The following is a 25,145-nucleotide window of genomic DNA, read 5'->3' on the forward strand; positions in this document are numbered from 1 at the left end:
GGCTCAGTTTTGCCTAGGAGGAGATGGAGACATCACCATCCCCAAAAGAAAAGCAAATTTATTTAGCTAGCTCAGTTTCTTTAAATAAATAATTAGCTGCTTAATCATTTTACGTTTGGTTTACAAAATCAAACCTATATTAGCTCACTAATGCAAACATTTTACTGACAGGTTGAAAAAAATCCTAAATCTAAACAAATTCATATTTTATAATATCATTAGGGCGATATTGACTTAAAGTTTAATGACGATACTTTGCAGTGATATTGTGATAACAATAAAAGTCATAAGAAGAACGGCTGATATTGATATCTGATATTAACATTGCTATTTACCAATATTACATATATTTCATTACCATTTTGACACCTGTGGGGAAACCCCTCCCTCCACCAGAAACTGATAAAAATAAATATCAGTTGTTTATATCGGCCCAGTTTTATTTATCGAGAGGACATCGATGTGTTAAAAAATTACTAATATCTGCCGATACTGATGTTGTTGCCGATATATTGTGTATCTCTAATAAGAAGTATTTACAAAATCTTTTTTAGGTAATTATAGCCTCACAAACACAAATGATACTCTTGAAAAACATTTATATTGTGGTTCTTTCGGACACCAGTCGCATAATAAAAAGTTATTGGTGTAATTAAGCTTCACACAGTTCCTGTATTTTCAAATTTATTAGTATTCCTTAATGCTTTCAGTAAACAAACAATGAGAAATGGTAAGCATAACATTCGTGACAATATGGACAGGTTTAGGGGCATTTAAACATCATTAATTGTTATGTATCGTTCTGACCATAAGAAATTTATCACAATAAATGAGAAACAACATGATAAATGCCCACACCTCATTTTAGAAACAATCACATTGTTAATTAAAAGCTTGTTTTCTGAAAATTTCATAAATAAAAGTGAGCTATGAGGCTCAAAATTGAGTTCAGTTGAATCACGTTTCCACTGTTCATCCTTCAGATGTTTCTACAGATTCGTTTTCATCAACCTGTATCTACCGTAGTGAATTCGGTAGATTGGACAGGATCTGGAAAGGCACACACCTGTCTAAATAATCTCCCACAGCGGACGGTGCGTGTCAAAGAGCAAACCAAGCCTGACGTCAAACAGACGGGATTCTCTCAAGGCACAAATCTGGAGAAAAGGTGCAAAATGAAAAATGTCTGCAGGCCTCCATCCACCGTAAATGGAAGTAGATAGTTGGGAGCTTCTTGTTAAACAAAAGACTATTAAGGAGCAATATAGTTACCGTTTACCGTTTTAGTTTTGCTCTTTTATTTATTTAATTAACAATTTATCGTTGAGATGTGTGGAACCATAAGTGATAAGTTACATTGTCCTGCAGAGACCTAAATGTTATGCAGCATATCACCTGAACCAAAGCGAAGGGTAAAACTGTTAATATAATATTTAAATGCCAACAGATGCCCCAGCTAATGCAGGGGCATCTGTTGGCTAACGCCCCCTTCTGTTCTGGAGTGCAACTTCATATATGAGGAAAGTTTGCACAATCTCCCGCTATGAACCTGGTTGTTAGTTCATGTTTAACTCTTCAAAATGTCTAAAAGTGCATTAAAAAAATGGTAAGATGCTGGTTGAATAACTGTTAAATGAATACATATGTTTTCACTTCTCTGGTTGTTGGGTCATCAAAATGTGTTTCCTGCAGAGGAAATTGTTGAGCTGCTGTCAGAGGTCACCAAATGTTGCATATGGATGCTGTTGTAAAGGAAATATTTCTGCAGAAACTACAATGAATTATTCTCCACTGATAATTTTAGTTCTTATGTCGTTTCTATGGGACGGTACTGATCCGGTTTTGCACCGACACTGCAGTTTCTTTCTGAAGCTGCTTTGCTAACCATCTTCCGTTTTTCTCTCTTTCTCCAGCTGAAACTTGAAGACCGATCTATTGTCATTAGAGACATCGTGCGTAGGAACAATTCTGCTGTAAGTGAAATCCTTTTTTTTAATTGCATACTTCCTGCACTTCTTCCTTTCTGTCATTTTAGCACTTTTTTTCAATTAGCTCCCTCTATTTATGAGTCATGACACAGTTCAGAGCTCCATTTGCTGAACATGACTGGAATATTATTGGGACAAGCCGCTTCCAGGAGAGCAGAGGGTCTTTCTTTGTTTTATTCAACAGCCTGAGCATTAGCGCTGCATTAAGCTTTGAAATGGCCTTTTAGTTCAAAAATGGAGTCACATTTTCTGTCCCCCAATTAATGCGCTTTATTGTGAGTTTTATTATTCTAATGTGTAGCATTTATGGCCTATCTGAACTATTTTATATCCTTTTAGGCACAAAAAACCCTCAAAGTCAGTTTGTAGCAGAATTGGGAATAATTTCATACCATCAACATGTTTCTGTTTTGTTTTATTTCAGGACAACCAGTGTGGTATTGTGACCAACATTGACATCGAGTGTGCTGTGAAGTTTGTGGGAACAAATTGCGTTCTTTACCCAGTAAACAGCAAAGACCTGCAGCACATCTGGGTAAGAGAGTATTAACTTCTCTGTAATACTTAAATCTCATTCATACTTATCTGTCCTTTGTTATTCTAATACTCTTGTTCTTTTTCATTATTGTTTTGGTCAATTTAGATTCATAAAACCAGGTGAAAAAAAACAAACGGTAGTTTTTATAGAAAAACCTTGGATTTATGTGCATCAAAATACTATTTTTAAAGTGGATTAAGAAAGATGATTTAGTTTTACAGTAACAAAAAGTCACATTTGCTATCATACATTGGAGGGAGTATCAGGGCTGTTCTATGGGAAAAAATGGAGGAGTAAATTTCTGCCAAAGAATCTCAGAAATCTTCTGGAGAAAACAAGGAAAAGTCAAAAAATGTATGGGAAAAAACTCAAGTTTTTAGATAAATCTCAGAAATTTGTGGGGGAAAAAAGTGAATAATTATTTTTTTAAAAATCTAGAAAAAAATCTGAATTTGTTTTAGATTAATTTAAAAAAAAGACGAGGACATTTATGAGATTCTAAAGTCAAAAGTTTGTTAGAAAAAAAAGATTCTCAGAAATTTTTGAGAAAAAAACGTCCGAGTTTCAGATATTTTCTAGAAAAAAACAGAAAATGTAAGATTAATTTCAATAAATGTTTAGGAAAAAATAGGAAATGTTTGGAGAAAAGCATTCTAGAGAAAAACTGAAATTTCCATTACTAGAACATTTCTGAGATCAATCTCCATTTTTTTTTTACTTTTCAAGGTCAGAAATCTTAGGTTTCCTGGATTTTTGGTGGAAATTTTGGTGTGCAAATATCACAAAATTCCTTGCAAATATTTGTAAATTAGCAACACAAATTATGCAATTTTGATAGGAAAAAAATTCATGAAAACATTTGCAAAATCCTTCGAGACTCATCAGTGTGAGAAGATGTTTATCTAATTTTCAGAAGTGCTTTATTCATATTTTATCAGTTTAATAGGTTTTATCAGTACATTCTGGAACAACCGTCCCTTTGGTCTTGATATGACCCAGAATGAAAATGAGGTCGACACCTCATGAAAAACCGACTGCGTTTGTTTCTTCCAGTCTTTTATGTACGGCGACTACATCGCTTATGACTTCTGGCTGGGTAAAGTCTACGACCTGACCAATCACATCATCCTCAAGCTCTCCAATGGAGCCAGGTAGGCTGCCTGCGCCTGCATGAGCGTGACGTTGGAGTGCAGTGCGACCGCGTGTCTGTCTCTCAGAACGTGCGAGCAAATTAAGTCGGATTCACGAGTGCCACTTCAGTTGAGCTTCAGCTCCGTCTCTCTGCTTCCCTGCAGATGCTCCATGAGCGTCGAAGACGGCGCCAAGCTTTACGACGTCTGTCCACATGTCAGCGACTCGGTATGTAGCCGTGAGCTTTTCTGTCACCTTTGTTTACTTTATTTTGTCTTGGAGGTTTATAAACACGTAGATTCAGTTTCTCCTGAGCTAAAGACGTTGCTAAAAGGAGCTTTAAATCAGTGCATGCAAGCAGCTCTATTTTTATTAATGTTCCTAAAGTAGAAAATAAGAAGAGCTCTGTTTCTATAGTTGTGTTTTCTGAGCATTATTTTTAACTCTCAATTCATCTGCTTATTTGAAATTATTTGGGTCATAATATGAATAATTAATTTAAAATAAGGGCCGGAAATTTAACCTGTCTGGAAACTCTGATTAAAAATAGCTGCTCACATGCACTGAGATTTACGACTTTTTCTTTTAAATTCATCTTAGTTGATGCCATTAAAGAGCAGCTGGAGGCAGACCTTTTATTCTCACTGTCTGACATTAAATCAGACAAAGCTTTTTCTGCTTTTGGTCAGTAACAACTGCAGAAACTGGAATCAGTTTATCAGCATTTTCAGGAAATGTGAAAAAAAAAAAAAAACTAAAACAATTCTTTATTTTAAGATGAGCCAAAAAAAAGGAAGCAATTTTTTTTTCAATAATAAATTTTGCTGGATAATTAATTGTAGCAGTAATTAATCTAATGCGCCAAAATGAAATCCACTGCTCTAGGATTTATTTAATAAGTTTGAGAAGAAAAAGACAAACGGCTTTATTTCCTTGCCTCTTTTGTCTTAAAATTAAGTTGTTTTTTTTTGTTTTGTTTTACATTTCCTGAAAATGTTGACAAATTAAAAAATGCTGTTTTGTAAACCTAATAAAATTTACTGTAACATGGTGAATGTTCGACATTTGTTCGTGTTATTGCTGTTTCTTCTTCAGGGTTTGTTTTTCGACGAGGCGTACGGTTTCTACCCGGGCCAGGTTCTGATCGGACCCGCTAAGGTCTTCTCTAACGTACAGTGGCTGTCGGGGGTCAAACCTGTCCTAAGCAGGAAGTGCAAGTTCAGAGTGGTGGTGGAAGAGGTGAGAGGGTGACCAGAAATCAGCAGACATCTTAAATGTATCTCCATGTGTTTCTGCATGTTTGGTCGTTTTAAATCCTGGAGTTTTGCGCTTCTGTCAGGTGAAAGTCGTGGAGCTGAAAGTGACGTGGATCACCAAGAGCTACTCTCCAAAAGGCTCTGACAGCGTGTATCCACCTCCCTCCACCATCACACAGGAAAATCTTCACAGGTCAGTCAGTCCTTCTCTTCACATAGCGTCTGCGTCCGCCCCCTCGCTCCTACATGGGACGTCTGGACGGTTTACGCTTCCTGCTGAACATCCTGTAGGATTTGATGAGCTTTAAGGAGACGTGGGTTTTATGCGTTTGTTTGGATCAACATTTGCCGTTGGTGTAACACTGGCTGCTCTTCCTGGTTCCAGATCATAAAAACATTTATTACAAAACCAGTTATACACACTTAATATAATATTAGAGACAGAGCACATTAATTCATAAATGCGTAATTATCACACTTTATGCAACTTTGTATTTTTTCTGTCTTTTTATGATGTAATGCGCTTTGAAGTGCCTTGTTGCTGAAATGTGCTATGCAAATAAATGTGATTGATTGATTTATATAATAACTTAGCAACAACTTGCAGGCAGGAGTGAGAGCGCTGCCCAACACAAATAACAATAACGCTAAATGAAACACAATTTTCGAGGCAGATGCATTTTCCACAAGGAATTTTAATAATCGATGTATTCGAATCATTCGAGCCCTAAATATTTTTCTGAAGTACTGGACCAAGTGACACAAGACAACAGCATTAATGATTTGAGGGATTAATTTTAGTGTATATCAGTCAAGTTTATCTGTATAGCACATTTCAGCAAAAATGCATTTCAAAGTGCTTTATGTCATAAAAACACAAAAATACAAAGTCGTAGAACACAAAGGAAACAACTGAAGCTCCACATTTTGTCAAGTGTAAACATCATTACACATCAGAAAGTTTATGTTTCAAAATCAACTCTAAACGGGTGGTTTTTAGTCTAGATTTAAAAGAACTCGTGTGTAAACATCGTTCCATTGAACAGCCGTTTCTCATGCATGATTGTCGCATTTGAGCAAAGCCGTCCTGTGATTGGTTGCAGGGTGAGGCGTTTGGGATACTATGACCACACCCAGAGGGAGCTGGGAGAAAGAGCCCTGTACATCATCCCTGCCAAAGGCAGCGCCACATGCATGACCTGTGACGGACCCGAAGGGGCCCATTTTCTACCAGAGGACCCGATCGCCAGAAAGGTGCAGTTAAGCTTTTTACCTGTGTGTTCAGCGGCTGTAAAGCATCAAATCCTCTCTTGGTGTTGATTAAAACGCCTAATCAGATTGATCATCTGTGATCAGAGTTGGCTTCTAACCAGTTACATTTATTCAGTTACATTCACTTAAGTAACTTTTGGAAAAATTTACTTTTAGGAGTATTTTTACTACACTGTACTATTTAATTTATTACAAAGTATTTCTACTATTACTTTTGTAATACTTCTGGATTTTCTACCCACTGAATTAAGAACAAACATGTTTTAACTAAAAATGTAACTAAAAATTATCGAAATTATCCAGACCCTCTTTTGCCTGAATATATACATATATATATAGGTCCGTCTTATGATGTAATTTTTAAATATTAAAAGATTGATAATTTGACAAGTTAATCAAATGATCAATTAATACTTTTTTACTCTTACTTTAGTAATTTCTTAGATGGCTACTTTTTACTTGAGTCAAAATTTTAGTTACTCTTCCCATCTCTGGCTTTGATTAATCCCAATTAATCATCTTAATCTTAATCCTCCTCATTAGACGATCTTAATGTCTTCAGTCAGAGGCTTCTTCAAATTTGCTGTAATACAGACAGCTACAGAAGGTATTTCCTGCCACTAGCCATTACTATCTACAATAACTCTTTGAAGAGTTTCTGTTGATATGACTTATATCAACATTTAATTTTCTTCAAGATCAATAAAATATTTTTGAATTAATTACTATGTTCAACTTTGTAAGCTTGAAAAAACATTTTTATAAACATACAAATTTGCATATAAAAATGTTTGTTTTACAGGTTTTCATATTGAGGAAGATTTTTAAAAAAAAGTGATTTTGTTTTAAACGTTAATTTAGAAAAGTGAACTGTAAACTCACTGTGGAAGGATAATTTATTGTTGCACTATTTTATCAGGACTTCCATCACTGTGTTTATTTAAAGCGAAATTATTCAGATATTTTCCTCAGTCATCTTTTCTCTCATGTTTGCGACGCTGCATTGTTGACCGCAGCACAAGGCCGTGTAATGTGCTGCTTTGAACCCTCCGCCGGAGAAAGGCTTTTAGATCAAAGTAGTGTGATTAATCTGTAATATTAATGCATTAAATATTTTTAGCTTAATCGCTTGCATTAATATTGACAGCCCTAAAAACTAAAAACACCAATTATAATTTGAAATTGTTAAATTAGGAAACCAAGACACATCTGACTAAATGAACTTTTGCTGAGTGGATGTGCATCATTTAGTTTGGCCCAATTTAACAGATAAACGGGTAAAATAGTTGTTTTATTCTAGATTATGTAAAGAATGTACATTTATTTCAATATTGTGATTGAAATATAAACACTTAATGCTGATAAGACGCAACATATATCTTTATTTTTTTGAAAAATAAACCATAAAAAAAATTCTGAATAGTAAATGCTTTTATTGTGAAAATAAAAAGTGGTTTTATAATGCAAACTCTCGGTTTATTTTCCTGCTGCAGCTAAAAAGAGTTTTCAAAAAGGAGTCTGGAAGGAAAACGGAACATGCCGACCTTCAAGGTATCATCAAACATCCACAGATGAGTCACAAAAAGCGCCGTATTCACTGATTGAATCATTACTCTCTCTGCTTTCCATCAGGTGACCACAAGTCAGAGCAGACCGACTCGTCCCATCTCAACAACGGCCCGGTGACGCCGGGCCAGAACCCGGCGGATCCAAAGAGCGCCAACGACAACGCGGCTGAACACGGAGAGCAGGATGCAGATGATGAAGGCGCGGAGGACACTGACGACACCAGGTGTGTTTACCAACATTTGGTGGCTCTGATGGTCATTTTAAGGGCTGAGTTGAATTTATTAACAGGTGAAAACAGAAATTTTCTTATTTTTTTCTTGGCTCAGGTAAAATCACCAGAAATTATTTCTCTCATTATTGTGGCATTGAGCAGATTTATATATTTAAAAACGTGTTTGTGAGTTTTTATTTGATGTAAGCAAACTTCACGTTTCTCTGGTTTAGGGAGTTTTTTAACCCAAAATATACGAGTCCAGTAAAGAGAAATTTGGATTATGAGTCTAGAAACATTTTTTTAAAAAAGCAGCGTTGATTTTCATAAGTTGTAAAAAAAATTATTTGACTTTTCATCTAATGTGTCCAAATTGTTAGATTTACAGTAGATGAAAAACAGCTTCATCCAATGGAAACTATTAAAACAAGACATTTTAAAGGGATTTCAGTTGGAATAAATTAAAAGAACAAATCAAGTTGAAAAAATGTAGTTAATTCAAAAAAAGGTTTTCATAGATATCAAAGTTTGAAATGGACACATATTGTAATATTTAGTTTAAAAGAAACAAGAACATCTTCAAGATAAATTGAGTTACTCAAACATAACTTGGATAGATTTTCTTCTAAAACAGCAAATATCATTCAAAAACAAAAGTTGCATTAAATAAATAAAAATGGCAGATTTTGAGTATTAAAAGCATACTACGCTCTAAAAATGCTTTGTTTTTAATACGTCATACATTTGAAAACATCTCATTCAATAATTTGTGCAAAAACACAGGAAAAAAGTTAACTATTATGTATAACCAAGATAAAATAACAAATTAGAGATTTTTTTTTTTAAATCTAAATCATTGAATCTGAAGCAAATTGAAAAATTCAGGGCTTGTTTAATTATTTTTTTTTAATCCAAATCATTGAATCTGAAGCAAATTGAAAAATTCAGGGCTTGTTTAATCTGTTATTTGTTGCAGATTTTCTATTCATTTTCTGAAATTTGAATGATTACCTGTGAAAGATCTGAATATAAACTTTAAATGTCTTTACATCCATTCCACTTCATTTCTGTTATGTAAACTTAATCAAGTAATTAAACATTGAGAGATAATTTTTACCTTCCGTTATTAGTATTTTAATATTTTAACGTGTTATTTTTTTATTTACTTATGAACTAAAGGTTGTGAGTCAATGACCAAACTACTGCTTCCTGTGTGCAGCTCTCTCACATCGTCAGCCAGCTCCACCGCCTCGTCTCAGAGCGGCGGCCTGGGAACCAACCGCAAGAAGAGCATCCCGCTCTCCATCCGCAACCTGAAGAGGAAGCACAAAAAGAAGAGGACCAAGTTCTCCCGAGAGTTTAAGCGTGGAGACCGGTGGGTTAGCCTGGATCTTTATCCCCTGCGTTTTTATCTCCTCATCCACTCTGAAAGTGGTGGATGTTTTCCTGCTTCGTTTTAGAGATCAGGTGTTTTTGGCTGAGCTAGAGTCAGGAGTTTTGTTTCTGTTGGGTGGTTCACATTTCATTGCCAGATAAACATGAAGGATCAACGTTACAAACCGCAGAAACACAAGGATTTGTTGCATGTTTGTTTGGAAATGAGAGTATTTATAAATCCCAACATAAAAGAAGGTAGAAATCTTATTGACTCTAACAATAGATTTATATCAATGTCCAAACATGCTGGAGCGTACCTGCATTTTTATTTTCTAAAATTATACTGCAGCATATAATCTCAACGTGTAGCTAACCTCTGAAAGCTGTGATCAGGATGAAAGAAGCACTGATGTCCATTTTGTTGCTATACTTATTGGTTTTTCAGACTCCTCCTGTGACTTAAAAGAAGTCTAGCGACTTATTTGTTGTGTTACTGGGGAGTTTTATGGCGACAGCGTTGGGGAAACGGTCTGTCCTGAGCGAGCAGCGAAAGGAGAGCGGCCGTTAGCCGCTTAGCTTCTCCTGCTTCCTCAGCACTGCAGCCAGTCTGACACAGTCATCCGTTCAACACCAACCTTAACCAATAGAGCAGCGGAGATGCATTTCACTCTGTGTCCTCATTGCAAATAAATCGCACATTTGTGAAGCCGAGTAACACTATCAATCGTTTCACGCCTGTCGCCAAGGCAACGCTCGCAGCAGCTCCTGACTCGCCACCGGGCGAGAAAGGGGTGAGGAGGGGGAGCCAAATGATGCCGAACTAAAAGAATTGCACAGAATGTCAAAATTCTCACAGAAACATAAAGATAGAACTCTAAATGGCATATTTACACAGTTTGTCAGCTTACAAATGTTGTTCTGGGGATGAGTTTCATGCGTTATGTTAGCATTTGATGCTAACGTGGAACCTATGGAGATGACAGTGCATTATAGACTGTTTTACAAAAACAGTATCGCCACCTAGTGGTCCACAAGGTACTGCATGTAAACGACCGTTTAATTGCAGTGACGTCAGCTCAAAGTGCGACGCTACAGCTAGCTTAGCAAACGGTTACCAAATAATAATGGACAAGGTGCTTAAAACCGGGTCACTCAAAAGAAAAACTGAAGATAGCGGTGAAAAGAAAACAACATCATGATTAATTATATGATCGGAGGAACGCAAGCCATACCTGCTGAGAGTGTTTTTGTGTCGTTCACGACGGATTTGATTCTTTTGAACAGCTTTAAGCTGTGAAGGGTAGGACTCCAGGTATTTTTATTTTATTAAAACCGATTAAATTAATTAATTACTATAAATAAATAGAATAGATAAAGATTGGTGGATATTTTTTATTTCATGGTGTAGAAGAGGATTTTTTTGTTTTTGGCAAAACAACTCTATTTTTCTTTTATTGTGCTCCTAAATGATAAATATAACTAAAAATATGATTAATGCACACAACACTTGGTATTAAAGAACAACTTATTTTTTTAATTTCCATGTGAAAAGATTAAAATTCTCGTGTGCAGAATCTGTAAATAACTGAACTTGTTCATGATTTTGTCACAACCAGCTTGGATGAACAAAGAAAACAACAATAAGTGCGTTAAGAGACTAATATTTTAATTTCGGGTTGCATATGTGAACATTGTGGAGCATTGTGGCATCACTGTTTGCTTCATGGGTTAAGTGGTCCTCAGAAACACTGACTTAAAGTTTCAATTAAATGAGTTACAACATTTTGGTATCAATAAAGTATTTTTGAACATTTTAATTTGAAATTTGAAAATCCTCCCAACATGTCAGGGGGAATATGAAAATTAAACAATTTTCAACATTTCTAAAGCAAAGTTTTTTTTTGTTTTGTTTGTTTTTCTGTGTTTTTTGCCGTCAGGGTTGCAGTGGAAGTTGTATCAACGAAGACCACCGCTGACGTGATGTGGAAGGATGGACGGGTGGAGAGGGGCATCAGGTCCAACAACCTCATCCCGATCCAGCACCTGGACAGCCACGAGTTTTGCCCCGGAGATTTTGTGGTTGACAAACGACGTGAGTCGACTTTGTCTGCATCCTGTTGCTCTGAGTACACCTTATTGTTTTTACATCACATTTTTTCTTTTTACTTTACAAATAACTGACCAGAATGTTCTGTAGGAGCTGCTGAAGTGCAAGCTGGGATGTCAAACTCATTTTCATTCCTGGCATCACGAATGTCCTAAAGGGCCTTAATGTTAATAAAACAACCCGTTATGAAACTGTTAAAACGTTACAGGTTTCTCTGCCGTCAATGAAAAATAAATACATTTTATTTGCTGTGGATGTTGCACAATAGTTAAAATTTCTGTAAATGTGCCAGAATTAGCCTAAAGCAGGATAATTCTCAATTTGTTCAGCTGAAAACAAAGACTATTTAATATTGAAGTAATTTGGCACGATACAAATAAAACCTGATTTGATTTGACTGATGAAATAATAGTTAATCTGTTGTGTTGAAGCTATATTTCTGAGTATAGTTTGGGTTCAAGTGTAAGTAGTAGGAAATGTTGCTGCTGTGCTTGTGGTTTTGTTTCTGGATTTAGTTCTGACTAACAAACCAAGCGATTCATTATTGCTGCCGAATTTATGAACATTCTGGGTTATTTTATCCACATGATGCCATCATTACAAAAAAGAATGTTTTGTTTGCAACAATGCAAATTAGGAAAGTTTTTTTTTTCCTGTATATTATTACTGTCTCTGTGTTTTATTTGAACTGGCTCTGTGTGTGTGTTCAGCCCAAGCGCTGCAGGATCCGGGTGTGTACGGCGTGATCCAGTCCGGTGACCATAAAGGCAGAACGTGCGTCGCCAGGTGGATCAAACTGAACTCCACAGGTGACGACGTCGAGGTAAGTCAGAGCTAATGACGCTAGCTGCGTTTCTGTCACCCATAAACTGCACAAAGTGAAAGCACAAAAATAAATTCACTTAATGGAAACGCAACAATTTGGAAAAAAACTGGTTTGTCAGTTAACCCTTTCCTGCATGCAGTGCAGACAGCAGCCATCTAAAAGCCATTTTCTTGTGTTTCTGGTGGATCTTTAAGTTATAAATGCACACAGACCACTGAAGTGGACACTAGTGCATCATACAACACACTGCCCACTACTGGCCAACCACTGCAAGTGCAAGAAAATTTTGTTAAATCCAATATGGCCGACAGATGAAAAAGCAACTGAGGAGTATTCAGTCCCTTCTTCTACTTTAGAGGACTGCTGGTAAAAAAAAAAAATTGTGACATCAAGTAACCCTAAAGACTAAAACTACTGATGTATTTTCCAAATAACTTTGTATTTGTAGAAAATTACGACTCATAACCTAGAAAAAAAAACAATTTTTGCAATTCCCCCCACCCCCAGCCTTAAGAAAATCCAAAACACTTTGGAAAAAAAATCTCGACATAAAGGATCATAATCGATGCCATAAAGGGTCTGTGGTGGTTTTCCAGTCGTATCAAAATAGATGTATTTTACAAAACTGCTATTAAAATACTTTTATTTTGCATGGAGTCACGTGATCAACAGTTGGATGTTAGAAGTGGCAAAAATCACAAAAAAGATGGCAGGATTTAAAAAAATGTTTTAAGTTAAGTTACTAAGAACTAAATTTTCTTCACAACAGTTGGTTTTTTGTTCTTTTTGACAGTATGCAGCTGGCTCCATCAGAGCTCTCTCAGCATCGCCCACTTCATAAAAGGTTGTTTCATTTGAACGTGTTGAATCCAAAGCTCTTCTGTAAAATCGCTGATATTCTCCCCAAAACGCTGCAGACGTAGCCGCTCCTGTTAGCGGTTTGTTGCTCCAACACCTGAATATAACCCAGACGTACGTTTCCTCTGATAGATGATGAGTTTTAGCACCATGTCAGAAATATGAATATATTTAATGTAGCTGTTTATAGTCGTCACTGCTGCGATCTTTAATAACTTATAGCAACAAGCTTATTCACGTGAGACTTTAATTGCATTTCTGACTTAATGGAAACACCACAATTAAGAAATTGTGTTTTCTCAATTGGCAAAGATTCCCACACACTTCTAATGGAAACACAGCTGCTGTTGGAGAACGTAAAAGAAATCTGCCTGAAACAGAAACAAATAATCTTTTCCTCTTGTTTTAGGTCATTGGTGTGGAGGAGGATGTCAGTGTGTATGACATCGCAGATCATCCAGATTTCCACTTCCGCACGGCGGACATCGTCATCAGGATATGGAACTCTGAGAACGGACAGAACGACTGCGAGAATGAGGTAAAAACGTCTCTACTTGGACTAGACCAATCCGTGTTGTATGGAAGTAAAATCATCCAACTGTGTTATTCAGACAGTGAGGCTCATGTCCGTGTTGGCATGATGCTAACTAGTCTAAAACTGGATCTTACTAATGCAGGTTCTGTTCAGGTGAACCTCAGTAAGTTGGAATATTGTCATAAAGTTAATTTATTTCAGTTTAATTCAAATCTTGACGCACAAATTGCTCTGTCTGCAGACGTCAGTGGGTCAGGTGTCCCGGGTGGATGTGAGCAGTAAAGTGGAGGTTGTTTGGGCCGACAACTCTAAAACCATCGTCCTGCCACAAGTAAAAATTCACATTTTAAACCTGGATTCATTCAGCAAGATCTACTTCACTCACAGTCTGACGTTTTCCCTCTCAGCACCTCTACAACGTGGAGTCTGAGATCGAGGAGACGGACTACGACTCTGTGGAGGAGACGAGCAGCGTCCTGTCCACGGAGGAGTGGGAGGACGAGAGCGACAGCTGGGAGACGGACAACGGCGTCACCACCGAGGACGACAGCCACGCCAACAACTCCAACGCCACCTACACGGTGACGCCCACCCCCACGCCAACCGGGTCCGCGCTGTTCATCATCCCACCACAAGAGGGCAGCAAGGCCGAGGTGACGAGTCCCACCAAGGGAGCGCCGGGAGAGGAAGGGGAGGCGTCTGTGGGCAGTCCCACGTCTGGAGGAGGTGGGGAGCGGCGGCCATGTTTCTGTTTGTGGTATCCTAGTCTGCTGGATTAGATTAGACCTTTGTTACAACTGTGGAGAATGTTAGGAGTAATCTGTTTTTGCCATCAAAGGCTAAAACAATTAATCAAATTAATCATCATGAATCGATTATTGAGTCGTCAACTGATTTACCACTTGCTGTATTCTTGTTGGTTGTGCAGGAGGCTCCACTTCTGCTTTTCAGAGATGCACGGTTGTACAATTGCGCATCTGTTTGCAGCCATTTTTACGTGTGAGTGTAAACGTGGAGTTGGGGGCGTGGCCAGCAGAAGGTTATTGATTTAAATCGACGTGACGCCCTAAAACAGGAAGGAGCTCAAAATCTCATTATCTAAGAATGATGCCGAGCAAAAAATGTGATGAAAATGTTTTGTTTCAGCCCATTGATCTATCCTAACCTGTTCATGGAAGTATAATGAGAACTGGAACCTCTTTGGTGGCCAGATCTCTGCTGGTTGTATCATTTTGCCGTTTTTTTTCTGTAACATTCGTCCTGCAGTAACGACTCCAGGAGGAACCGTAAACGGAGCGGAGAAGCCCAACAAGGACGGCGCCTCCCGAGGCTTCAGAGAGCTGAAGGAAGCGCTGAAGATCCTGGAGAGCCTGAAGAACATGACGGTGGAGCAGCTCTGGACAGGCGGCTCGCCGACCTCCCCGACCTCAGCCGAGCCGGCCTCCGCCGCCAACGTGGCGAGCTCTCTGTCGCCAGCGGCGCCTGAGAAACCCACCAAGGAGAAACGCTTTCTGGACGACATCAAGAAGCTCCACGAGAACCTGAGGAAGACGCTGGACAACGTCGCCATCGTGGAGGAGGAGAAGATGGAGGCGGTGGGGAGCGGAGGCGCCGGACTGGAGGTGAGCGTCGCCGTCGCTGTGACATCGCCGGATGTGTGGAGGTGTTTTCAGCATCTGCTGCTCCTCAGGCCGAGAGGAGCGGAGAAGAAAAGCCGCAGCAGGAGCCGCAGACGCCGGTGGGGGGCCAGGAGTGGCCCAGCGAGTTCCTGAGCGACACTCCGGTCCTGTGCCAGCAGAGCGGAGGGAAGCCCGGCGTGACGTTCACCAGCGCCAAGGGAGAAGTGTTCTCAGTGCTGGAGTGGGCACCAGGTGAGAGATCCAGCACCCCGCCTTCAGAGATCCTCCTTTGTTTCCTCTGATAAGGAACCGATTGCAGTTTTCTGGCCGATCACCAATTAACCTTTAACCAAAACTGCAGGTGTGTCTCTGTGTCTGGTGAATTTTTGGCTAAAACATGTTTGTTTTTCTTTCAGTGGGTAGAAAATCAATAAATTTTTACTAAAGAGTAGTGATGCAAGTAAAAGTAAAAAGTACAGCCTAGTAAAAATACTCCTGAAAGTACTTTTTTTAAGTTACTCAAGTAAATGTAACTAGTTACTATCCAACTCTGAAGACAAAACTTGAACTTTTCAGCAATATATAGGAGCTTGTTTTAAATAAATAATGCTTCTTTGTTCTTTCCTTGTTTCTTTGTTTCTCTCTTTCTTTCCTTCTTTGTTTCTTTCTTTCTTTCTTTCTTCCTTCAAAGTAATGGAAAAATATGTTTTCCTTTTTCATTTTTATTGTAAAAATTCCTTTGAAAAATTACCAAATTATCACCACAAAATCTGTGATTTTAATTGCAAAAAACCACTAAAACCATCACAAAATCCTGGAGGAACAGCTGTTTCATGACATTTTAACAGTTTAATTGGTTTTGTCAGTATAGTCTGGCTCAACCGGCCCTTTAAGAACATTCAATTTTGATTTGGCCCAAAATGAAAATGAGTTCGACACTCCTGCCTTACACAGACTTTCAGTATTTAAGATGCTGCATGAACTGACCAAGTACATTATTGCAATATATAAACAACAATATTGCTGTTTTGAGACTATTTTTAAGTAATATAAACAAGATGCAAGAGCACATGCTCAAAGGAAAACTTTAAATTCTGATGAACACTCTGCCAAATGCATTGAGGATTTTTAGAAGGAACTTCTTGTTCTCTTCCTGATGGATCAACTTTTTCTCTCTCAGACACTCATTCGTTTAAGAAGATGGAGTTCCAGCCAGCAGAGGCGAAGAAGTTTTTCAGCACTGTGAGGAAGGAAATGGCTCTGCTGGCCACATCGCTGCCTGATGGGATCATGGTGAAAACATTTGAGGACCGGATGGTGAGTTTAATTTCCACTCATTTGGTCCTTCACTGCAAAAACACTAAATATTACCAAGTAGTTTGGACCAATTTCTAACACAAATATCATGAAATAAAGCAAAACTAACTTGAAGGAAATGTTTGTGCAAGATATATGAACTTGTTTTACGTTTAATTATTTAATATTGATTAAAAAATGTACAAGCTGATTATTTCACTATGGGAAAAAGTCTTGCTAAAAGTGAAATAATCTGCCAGTGGAATTTGAACTTTTTCATCATTATAAGTAACTTTTCTATATATATATATATATATATATATATATATATATATATATATATATATATATATATATATATATAAAACTTGCTCGTTATTTTTTTCTTATTTCAAGTGAACTAAAAATATTTGCACTAGAAACTGGACTTAGTTGGTAACATTTTGTGATATTTCGGTGTAAACTTGGCGACATTTCAAAACGTCTTCCTTCTGCTGTGACCCAGGATCTGTTTTCGGCGCTGATCAAAGGCCCGACTCGGACCCCCTACGAGGACGGGCTCTTCCTGTTCGACATCCAGCTGCCCAACATCTACCCGGCCGTGCCGCCGCTCTTCCGCTACCTGTCGCAGTGCAGCGGCCGCCTCAACCCCAACCTGTACGACAACGGCAAGGTGTGCGTCAGCCTGCTGGGCACCTGGATCGGCAAGGTGAGCTCCGCCCTGCGACGCTGCAGCGCCGACGGCTCGCAGCCACTCTCGATGCCTGATTGTTCCGGTTCTGCTGTGATTCACAGGGAACCGAGAGATGGACCAGCAAGTCGAGTCTCCTGCAGGTTCTCATCTCCATTCAAGGTCAGTTGGAGTGTTTTTCTTTATTTTTACTGTCTGATTTGTTTGGTTTGTTTAGAGGAGCAGTGAGTCCTTCAGGTTGAGAGACTTAATGTTTTCATTTCAGGTTGTTTATATTAAGATGTTATTGTGGGTCAGTTTCAGGTTTGGTGATCGCTGAGTGTTTGTTAAATTGGTTAAATGATCCTCAGCCTTAAAGCTTTTGACAATCACTGATCTAAGTGAACTTAAGCGGATCAGTCAGAGGCGGTGATCGGTGTTGATCGTGTGTCTGCAGGTCTGATCCTGGTCAACGAGCCGTACTACAACGAGGCGGGCTTCGACAGCGACCGCGGCCTGCAGGAGGGCTACGAGAACAGCCGCTGCTACAACGAGATGGCGCTGATCAAGATGGTGCAGTCCATGACGCAGCTGCTGCAGAACCCCGTGGATGTCTTCAAGCAGGAGATCCAGGAGCATTTCGCCTTCAGCGGCTGGCGGCTCGTCCACCGCCTGGAGGCGTGGCTGGAGCTGAACGACGCCGCCGAGCGCGGCCACGCGCCACACCCGGCCACCAGGGGGCTCCACTCCAAGGACGAGGCGCCGGTAGCCCACAGCAGCCCCAGCAAGCCCGGCGAGGACGGCGTCCTGGGAGTCAGCAGCATCCTGGAGGAGGAGCTGGAGGACTCAGGTCTGAGCCCGTCCACCACCGCCGCCGCACCGCCGCCGGACCTCGGCCTCAACTCAGACTGCGACAGCACTCAGAGCGGCGCCTGCCTGGGCGGGGACAGAGCCAGCTCTGCGGCGCGTGGCGCAGCGCCGGAGTCCGGACCCAGCCAGCCGGTGGTGCGACCAAAGAAGCGGAGGAAGAGCTACCGGAGTTTCCTCCCGGAGGGCAGCGGCTACCCGGACATCGGCTTCCCGCTCTTTCCGCTCTCCAAGGGCTTCGTGAAGAGCGTCCGTGGCGTGCTGCAGCAGTACCGCGCCGCGCTGGCCGCCGCCGCCGTCCCTGAGCACACAGAGGACAAGTAAGTGCCTCCCCGACTCACACCTGCTCCCCGATCTCTTCCTCTCTTTCACCTTCCTCAAGTCTCAGAGGAGGATAGTCACTGCCTCCGTCTGTTGGCCTCCTGAACTGCACCAGGCGCCGCCACCGCCCTCTTCCTGTCACCCTCCACCTCTCTGCTCCTGCTGCCTGCACCTCTAAAACGTTTCCTCTCACTGAAAGCCGCCTGGTCTGGACTTTCTGTGGGTTTCACTGCAAAGACACAAAATCTTACCAAGTATTTTTGGTCTCGATTCCAGTGCAAATGTCTTATTGCGTTTAAAATAAGACAAAACTACTAACTTTTCAGCATTTTTTTTTAGCACAAAATAGTTCTTAGATAATGAGGTTTTAGTCTGCTCAGTCATTTCTAATTTTAGCTCCTTTCAGATTGAGCTGTTTTAGGGCGTCTTGTCACTTTAAATCCTTATAAGATGACCAAACGGGCTGGAACTCAGCTTAGGTTGCTAGGTAACAGGCTTCTGGGGTTTCTAGGTAACAGGCTGGAGCTCTTCTGGGGTTGCTAGGTAACGGGCTGGAACTCTTCTGGGGTTGCTAGGTAACAGGCATTGCCCATGGAATGTGACTTAATAATCTGAGGTTTTTGAAACGGCTCATTTTCCAGACACCAAAAAACTTTAACTTTGGATACCTGTGGAATATACTTTTAGTGGCCAGAAAAAAGGCAAAAAAATGTATGGTACAGAAAGAACCTACTGCTAGAGAATGGGCTCAAATAGTGGCAGATATTTACAAAACGGAAAAAATAACCTTCACAGTTAATTTAAAAATAGACTTATTTTTTTAAAGATTGGAATAAATTGGAAAAATATCTCAAACAATGTATGCCAGAAATAATCTTGGATTTTTCTTTTATATATTTTTTTCTTTTTTGAGAGAAACAAATAATTCAATATGAAATGATGCCACTTGACTTTAATTTGCACTTTATAAACAAAACTCATTGATTCAATGTAATGTTTTGTGGATTTACAGTTTCATGTATTGACACACCTGTTATAGCTACACTCTCTGACCCTTTTAGTTTGTTCTTTTTATTCTCTTCCATATGTATTCCTTCATACCAACAAATTTTGTCTGTGAGGTATGCTAAGCAAAATGTTGAAAAAACAAAAAACTTGAACTTATTGTCAAAAAATGACGTTTTTTTAAAAAGCGTTTTAGGCCGTTTTAAAAAGGAGCTGAGACCCAAATGGAAAGATGAAAATGTGCAAAATCTGAATTTTGAATAATATTTCTTTGGTTTTGATGAAAAATTAGTAGTTTCACTTATAAGAAGACATCAGTGAAATAATCTGCTAGTGGAACTAACACTTTTTCATCAAAATTAAAGGAATAATTTACTTAAAACTCCTCCTAAAAAGTTACTTTTGAGTTAATTTTGTCTTATTTTTTGTGTGATAAGTTATTTTCACTAGAAACAAGATAAAAAATACTTGGTAAGGTTTTGTGTTTTTTCCAATATCCCCTCATTTTTTGTGTTTTTCTCTCCTTTAGTTACCCCTCAGATGAGTGTGATGGCTAACACACACACATACACACACACACGCACGCACACACCCTCCTGTGAGAGCAGGTAGAAACCAGTTCTCCTCTGTCAACTGTCTAACTGGTTCCACTGACTGACTGGGCAGGGCGTCACTGGGTTCCCCCTGCAGGCCGCTGGGGGAACTGCAGCTCTCTGTAGCACTCCTGACATCACAGCTGCACCTGAAGGACGCCGCCGCCGCGGTCCGACCCGCTGGGGGAAACATGGCGAGCACAAACTGTGAGCGTTCTCCGGCTGGAAGCTTTCTGCCAAAATCCCCAGAAACTCGCTCCGTCACCGATCCTGCTGGTTTCCACGCGGCCGACCTCTCCGAGGCGGAGCGGCAACGTTTACACGTTTGATGAGCTGCAACTTTGTACTTCGTTTTGTTTTTTTCCTCATAGTTTTCAGAGTAAAACGTTGCTTCATACGTCAGCAGCACCCACTCCATGATGATCCCACATCAACATGTTGCCTTACTTGAATCTCAGACGTTGATCACTGACTCGCACTAAAACAAGGAAAAAGAAAAAAACACTGAAATGTAAAGTGGTTTCCTGTCGTTCTTCTGGCTGTTTTGCACATGCAGGTGAAACGTCACAACACAAGCGAAGGGGGCGGGGCTTCAGAGGTGACCCAATGTGAACCCATTTTGTTTGTTTTCCTTTCATTGCTTTGCTGCAGAATGTGTTGTGAAATGACCTCTGGGTGCTTCCTGGGGGGAATCAGCAGTCTTTGTTTACATCTTTTTAGATTCATCTGACATTTTACACATCATGACTCCCTCCTCCCCGTAGTCTGCGACTCGCTCTGATCCGAGAGCGCCGGTTCTCTCATGTTGTGTACTTGAACTTTGATGCTGAGACGTTTTTGATAAAGAGCACACTGTGCCACTTCGGACCTCGGAGAAGAATTACGAGCCAAGAGCTGCTGCATTTTAAAACGAATAAAAAGATGAATGAGTGCTTGTTTTTTGCATCGTCTTCCGTGTTTTTTCCCCATCATTCCCCTCTCTCTCTCTCTGCGTTTCATTTTGTTCGCCTTTAACGCCAAGAGGCGACGCCGATCACTTCAAAGAAAAGCTAACACTCTAGATGCACACTGAGTTTTTTTCTCCTCATGAACAAACAGAAAATGTGAAGTTAAAGTCCGGCAGGATGTCGAGCCTGTAAAGTTTCCTGTGTGTGTAAATCGTTCCCAATTTAATCCATTCTTCTTATTTTTTACTGCAAGCAGTTTGATTTCCAGCCAAAGCATGTAACTTGTTGCTTTAAGCCTCTTTTGGCTCCACAAAGAACTTGACTGTACGATGTCTGCATTTCCACAGTGGCCTGTTGTTGATATATTAAAAAAAAGAGCTAATAAAAGTATAATTTGTAGCCTGATTCTCTGTACAGACATCATGACTCTATTGAAATACATACAGGTACTTACAGTATATATTTAACACAAACTTGGGTTGAATCACCTGGATGCTTGGGGCGTTTATGTACATAATGCTGAGTGTACTGTACTAAACATTTCTTGTTTTCCTTTTTTTTTTTAATGGATTAATTTGTTGCTTTAAGACGACTGTATAGTGATGTATTAAACTTTGCAAGCAGTATCATGAAAATGTTTCGGCTTTTCTTCATTTGCATCGACGTTTGTCATCCTCACACCGACTTCACATCGTTTTCATGAAACAAAGTTAATTTAACATCAATACCGAGTAGGGAAGAGGTGTCCAAAGTGTGGCCCGGGGAACATTTGTGGCCCCTGAAATGATTTTCGTCTGCTCACCGACTAAAAGTCAAGAACGATAAAAATTGGGCCGATTAAACCAGAAATTAACAGTCGACCCCAAAATTCTCAAATTGATAGTTGAGGATTTATGGATTTCATTAAAATTTAGCTTATCAAGCAGGTGAAGCTTAAAAAAATCACAAAAAAACTAATTTTTGCATTCTTAATTTAATGAATATTGTGGCACACAAGTTGTTTAAATTTGGCTAAAGGGACGAAAAGTTTGGAGACAACTGATGACTATTTTATAACTGCTTAGAAAAAGAAAAGGAGATTTTTTTCTTTTTTTTTTTTTCTTTTTACAAAAATATGAGCCAAATTTAGCCAAATCTATCCCACTTGAGTTTCAGGTAGAACATATTTAATTTTTTAAATCTTAAATATAAATTATATATATTCTGTACAATTTTGGCTTAATTATTGCTCTGATAGTTTTTTTAATTTTTTTTAAGTCAAACAAAACACTCCAGTTAACGATTTTCTGCCCTACAGTGTTGCCATCTTTCTTCTAAAAGTGACCAACTATACTTCCTTGGTCTATGGCCAACCTGCAATTACACAACTGTACATCTTTGAAAAGCAGAAGTAGAGCCTCCTGGACAACCAACAAGAATGCATTAAGTGGTTTGTGCTTGGTAGGTCAACAACGAAACACTTGTCTTTTCCAGCAGCCATTGTACTGCATATACAGCAGTAAAACCAGCTGACCAAATGTGCTACTTCTCCTCTTGGGTTGCTAGGTAACGTTACATTCAGAAGGTCTTTGAAATGGCTCATTTTCCAGACAACAAAAACCAAATTTATTGCTAAAAACAGATGATTTTTTTAGGAGTTTGAGCTGTTTTTAGAAGTAAACCCATATGGAAGTACAAAAACATACAAAATATAAATTTTTCATATTAGATCCCCTTTAAATAACCTCCATCCCACCTGGATGAAGAAAATTTTTGTCTGTTTCAGTAAAGAGCAAAAACAAACAAGGCACACCACAGGTTTGTCTTTATTTTATTTAAGTCAATCAAAAACACCCGTGCAGATTCTTTATTCTTTAATTTAATAGAAAACATACAGACATTGGTCTAAAATAAAAAATATATATATCTCTGAATAAAAATATGAATCATTCAGTTGTCAGTGTTGCAGAGAAAGATTCAGCTGCTTTCCCTTCACCGTAAACATCTAAACCGACTCCAGTCCTCGAGGTTCGGCAACCTGCAGCTTTTAGATCCAATAACCCAAATTTTTTGTTTTTTACTCAGACAAATGTATCTAAAAGAAGCAGGACACCAGAGTTGAAGCTCTCTGATCTAAACCCATAGCTAGATAAAGCGGCTCCGACATGAAAACCTTTTTCCTTTTTTCAGAGAGCAGCTGGACTCGATGATTTAACAGCCTGTTGAGGTTTCTAAAAACCTCTCTGCAAAAATGCCTTCAAAATAAAATCATGTTTCATTTTTATTCTCTAATCAAAGAAGAAAGAAACTTATTTTTTTCTTCTGGATTCAGCAGGCAGCACAAAAGATGCAGCAGCGCATTTCAACCACCAGGCGGCAGCAGATTCAAGGCACGTCAAACAAGTTAAAGGACCAGTACAAACAAAACAAGCTGCAGCTAAATAACGGTGGAGCTCTTTCTGAATCATGACGTTTTAACTTGACTAAGGTAAGAAACAGATTCTATTTTATTCCTTCAGGCGCTGACGTCATTTCCTGACCACCTTTATGTCCCACCAAAGATGGCAACCAGCTCTCTACAGACAAAGTTTGTTCTTAAACAGTCAAGCAGTCAGTGGATCTGAATAAACACAAAACATGACAATATGTGAGTTTTGTTTTTAGAGGCACCTTAAATCTTTACAAACCAGGAAGTCCGTACTTGCAATCTAGGAGATAAATCACATTTATCACATTTTTGGTTTTTGAAGATTAAATTTTTTGGAAAATCAGGATTTTCTTTCCCCTCATCAACAAGCTCTTTGGGTTTCCGTATTTCGGAGTGACGTCAGCTCAGCGAGAGCCGCCATCTTGTTTTACAGCTTCTATTTATTTGGACTTTTAAGTTTTTATTTTTCAGTTATGAGAAAAAGTCATAATATTAGAATAAAGTCGTAATTTTTTGAGAACTCCCCTACAAAAATAAAATGCTGTTCATCTTTTGAAGTTATACTTTGGTTTAAGTTTTACAGATGAGGAAGTACTTCATTTTTTAACACATCAGAATCAAATTATTATCAGGACTTTGAAAGGATGGTGTAAAGAACTGAGTCTTATTTTGAAGAAAACTGCAGACTGGTCACGTCATATTGAAGTTGTTTCTTGTATTTTCAGGTAAAAGACTTTATTCAGTGAACTGAATTTATTCTCGTAATTAAACACATTATCAAAGCCTGGTCCTAATACTCAGTAGTATAAAACACAGAAGGAATGACTGAAATAAAAGACACTTTTTTGACGTTTTTTTTTTTTTTAAGAAAACAAGGGAAAATGTAATTAAAATCAGATTTAGCTGTAAAAAGAAATCGTCGCCATCTTGCCCAGCCTGCTACAATCAGTGCCTTTTTAACGTCCCCTGTTTAAGGCTCCTCAGTTTTTCCACATGGATAAAAATAATAATGTTTAAGCATCTCTAACTTTCACAGTTTAATGTTAAAGACACGTTGGTAAAGATGGAGAGTGTGTGGCGTCCAGCAGAGACAAACATACTGGTGCTGGAAGCAGCGGCTGGAAAGATGGAGGGAGGATGCAGCAGCACAACGAAAAACACTTAAAAAACAAAAACAATCCATCAGGACAGGTGCAGGAGTTTGGTTCAATACTCTGGTTTCCTGTCTGCGGAGAAACCGCGACCTGGAGCAGCGATTTGTCCGGTTAAAGCAGAATCTTCTGGGTTTGACTGAGTGTTTGAGGCACATTCACACACACGCAGCCGGCATTGTCCTGCAGAGCACCGATAAACACCAAACTAATCCTCTGCTGTTGCGTAATCTTGAACTGAGCCACTGCAGAGTAGCGGCGGACACGATTCGCCTGCGTCTGTTTGGGTCTTAGCTCCGGTGGCGCCGCCAGACTGAGTGGCTGAGTGTTTAATATTAAATAAATAGACTCATTAATAATTCATAAAGCTTGGCTCAGAACAGTGAGGCAGGATGATGGATGTGTGTAGATTAATGAAGGACTGTTTAGTCCTGCTGAACAGTCTGACATTACAGCGGCTTGCCTGGTAAAAAGCATCTTAAGATTTTAAACTTTGAAATGAAATGCAAACAAAAATCAGTTTAATAGAAACACGCTAATTAAAACAAAAACGCACTTTTTTCGATTTGAAAAAAGTGTTTCATGCCAATCATTTTCTGCC

General features: G+C 39.1%; 1 protein-coding gene across 3 annotated transcripts in view; it reads left to right on the forward strand.

Annotated features, from left to right (window-relative positions):
* The window catches only part of ube2o (ubiquitin-conjugating enzyme E2O), a 42,153-nt gene extending 18,559 nt beyond the window's left edge, over positions 1-23,594 (forward strand). Inside the window, exons 2-23 of one of the 3 annotated variants that reach the window (XM_015037795.1) lie at positions 1,914-1,973; positions 2,413-2,523; positions 3,580-3,677; positions 3,822-3,885; positions 4,753-4,896; positions 4,997-5,106; positions 6,017-6,167; positions 7,679-7,736; positions 7,818-7,977; positions 9,185-9,340; positions 11,280-11,434; positions 12,160-12,272; positions 13,543-13,671; positions 13,910-13,999; positions 14,076-14,394; positions 14,935-15,290; positions 15,359-15,539; positions 16,468-16,604; positions 17,089-17,292; positions 17,379-17,436; positions 17,711-18,440; positions 23,298-23,594. In XM_015037795.1, the coding sequence (XP_014893281.1) occupies positions 1,914-1,973; positions 2,413-2,523; positions 3,580-3,677; positions 3,822-3,885; positions 4,753-4,896; positions 4,997-5,106; positions 6,017-6,167; positions 7,679-7,736; positions 7,818-7,977; positions 9,185-9,340; positions 11,280-11,434; positions 12,160-12,272; positions 13,543-13,671; positions 13,910-13,999; positions 14,076-14,394; positions 14,935-15,290; positions 15,359-15,539; positions 16,468-16,604; positions 17,089-17,292; positions 17,379-17,436; positions 17,711-18,440; positions 23,298-23,373 (3,660 nt within the window). In that variant the 3' untranslated portion in view covers positions 23,374-23,594. Of the gene's footprint in view, positions 1-1,913; positions 1,974-2,412; positions 2,524-3,579; positions 3,678-3,821; positions 3,886-4,752; positions 4,897-4,996; positions 5,107-6,016; positions 6,168-7,678; positions 7,737-7,817; positions 7,978-9,184; positions 9,341-11,279; positions 11,435-12,159; positions 12,273-13,542; positions 13,672-13,909; positions 14,000-14,075; positions 14,395-14,934; positions 15,291-15,358; positions 15,540-16,467; positions 16,605-17,088; positions 17,293-17,378; positions 17,437-17,710; positions 18,441-19,975; positions 21,365-23,297 lie in introns of those variants that run through there. The other 2 variants (XM_015037804.1, XM_015037814.1) reach the window with 2 other exon arrangements.
* Positions 23,595-25,145: the final 1,551 nt, after the last annotated feature.

Source organism: Poecilia latipinna, unplaced genomic scaffold (genome assembly GCF_001443285.1).
Source record: "Poecilia latipinna isolate Pla-1442-1.1 unplaced genomic scaffold, P_latipinna-1.0 Scaffold25, whole genome shotgun sequence".
Taxonomy (NCBI): Eukaryota; Metazoa; Chordata; class Actinopteri; order Cyprinodontiformes; family Poeciliidae; genus Poecilia; species Poecilia latipinna.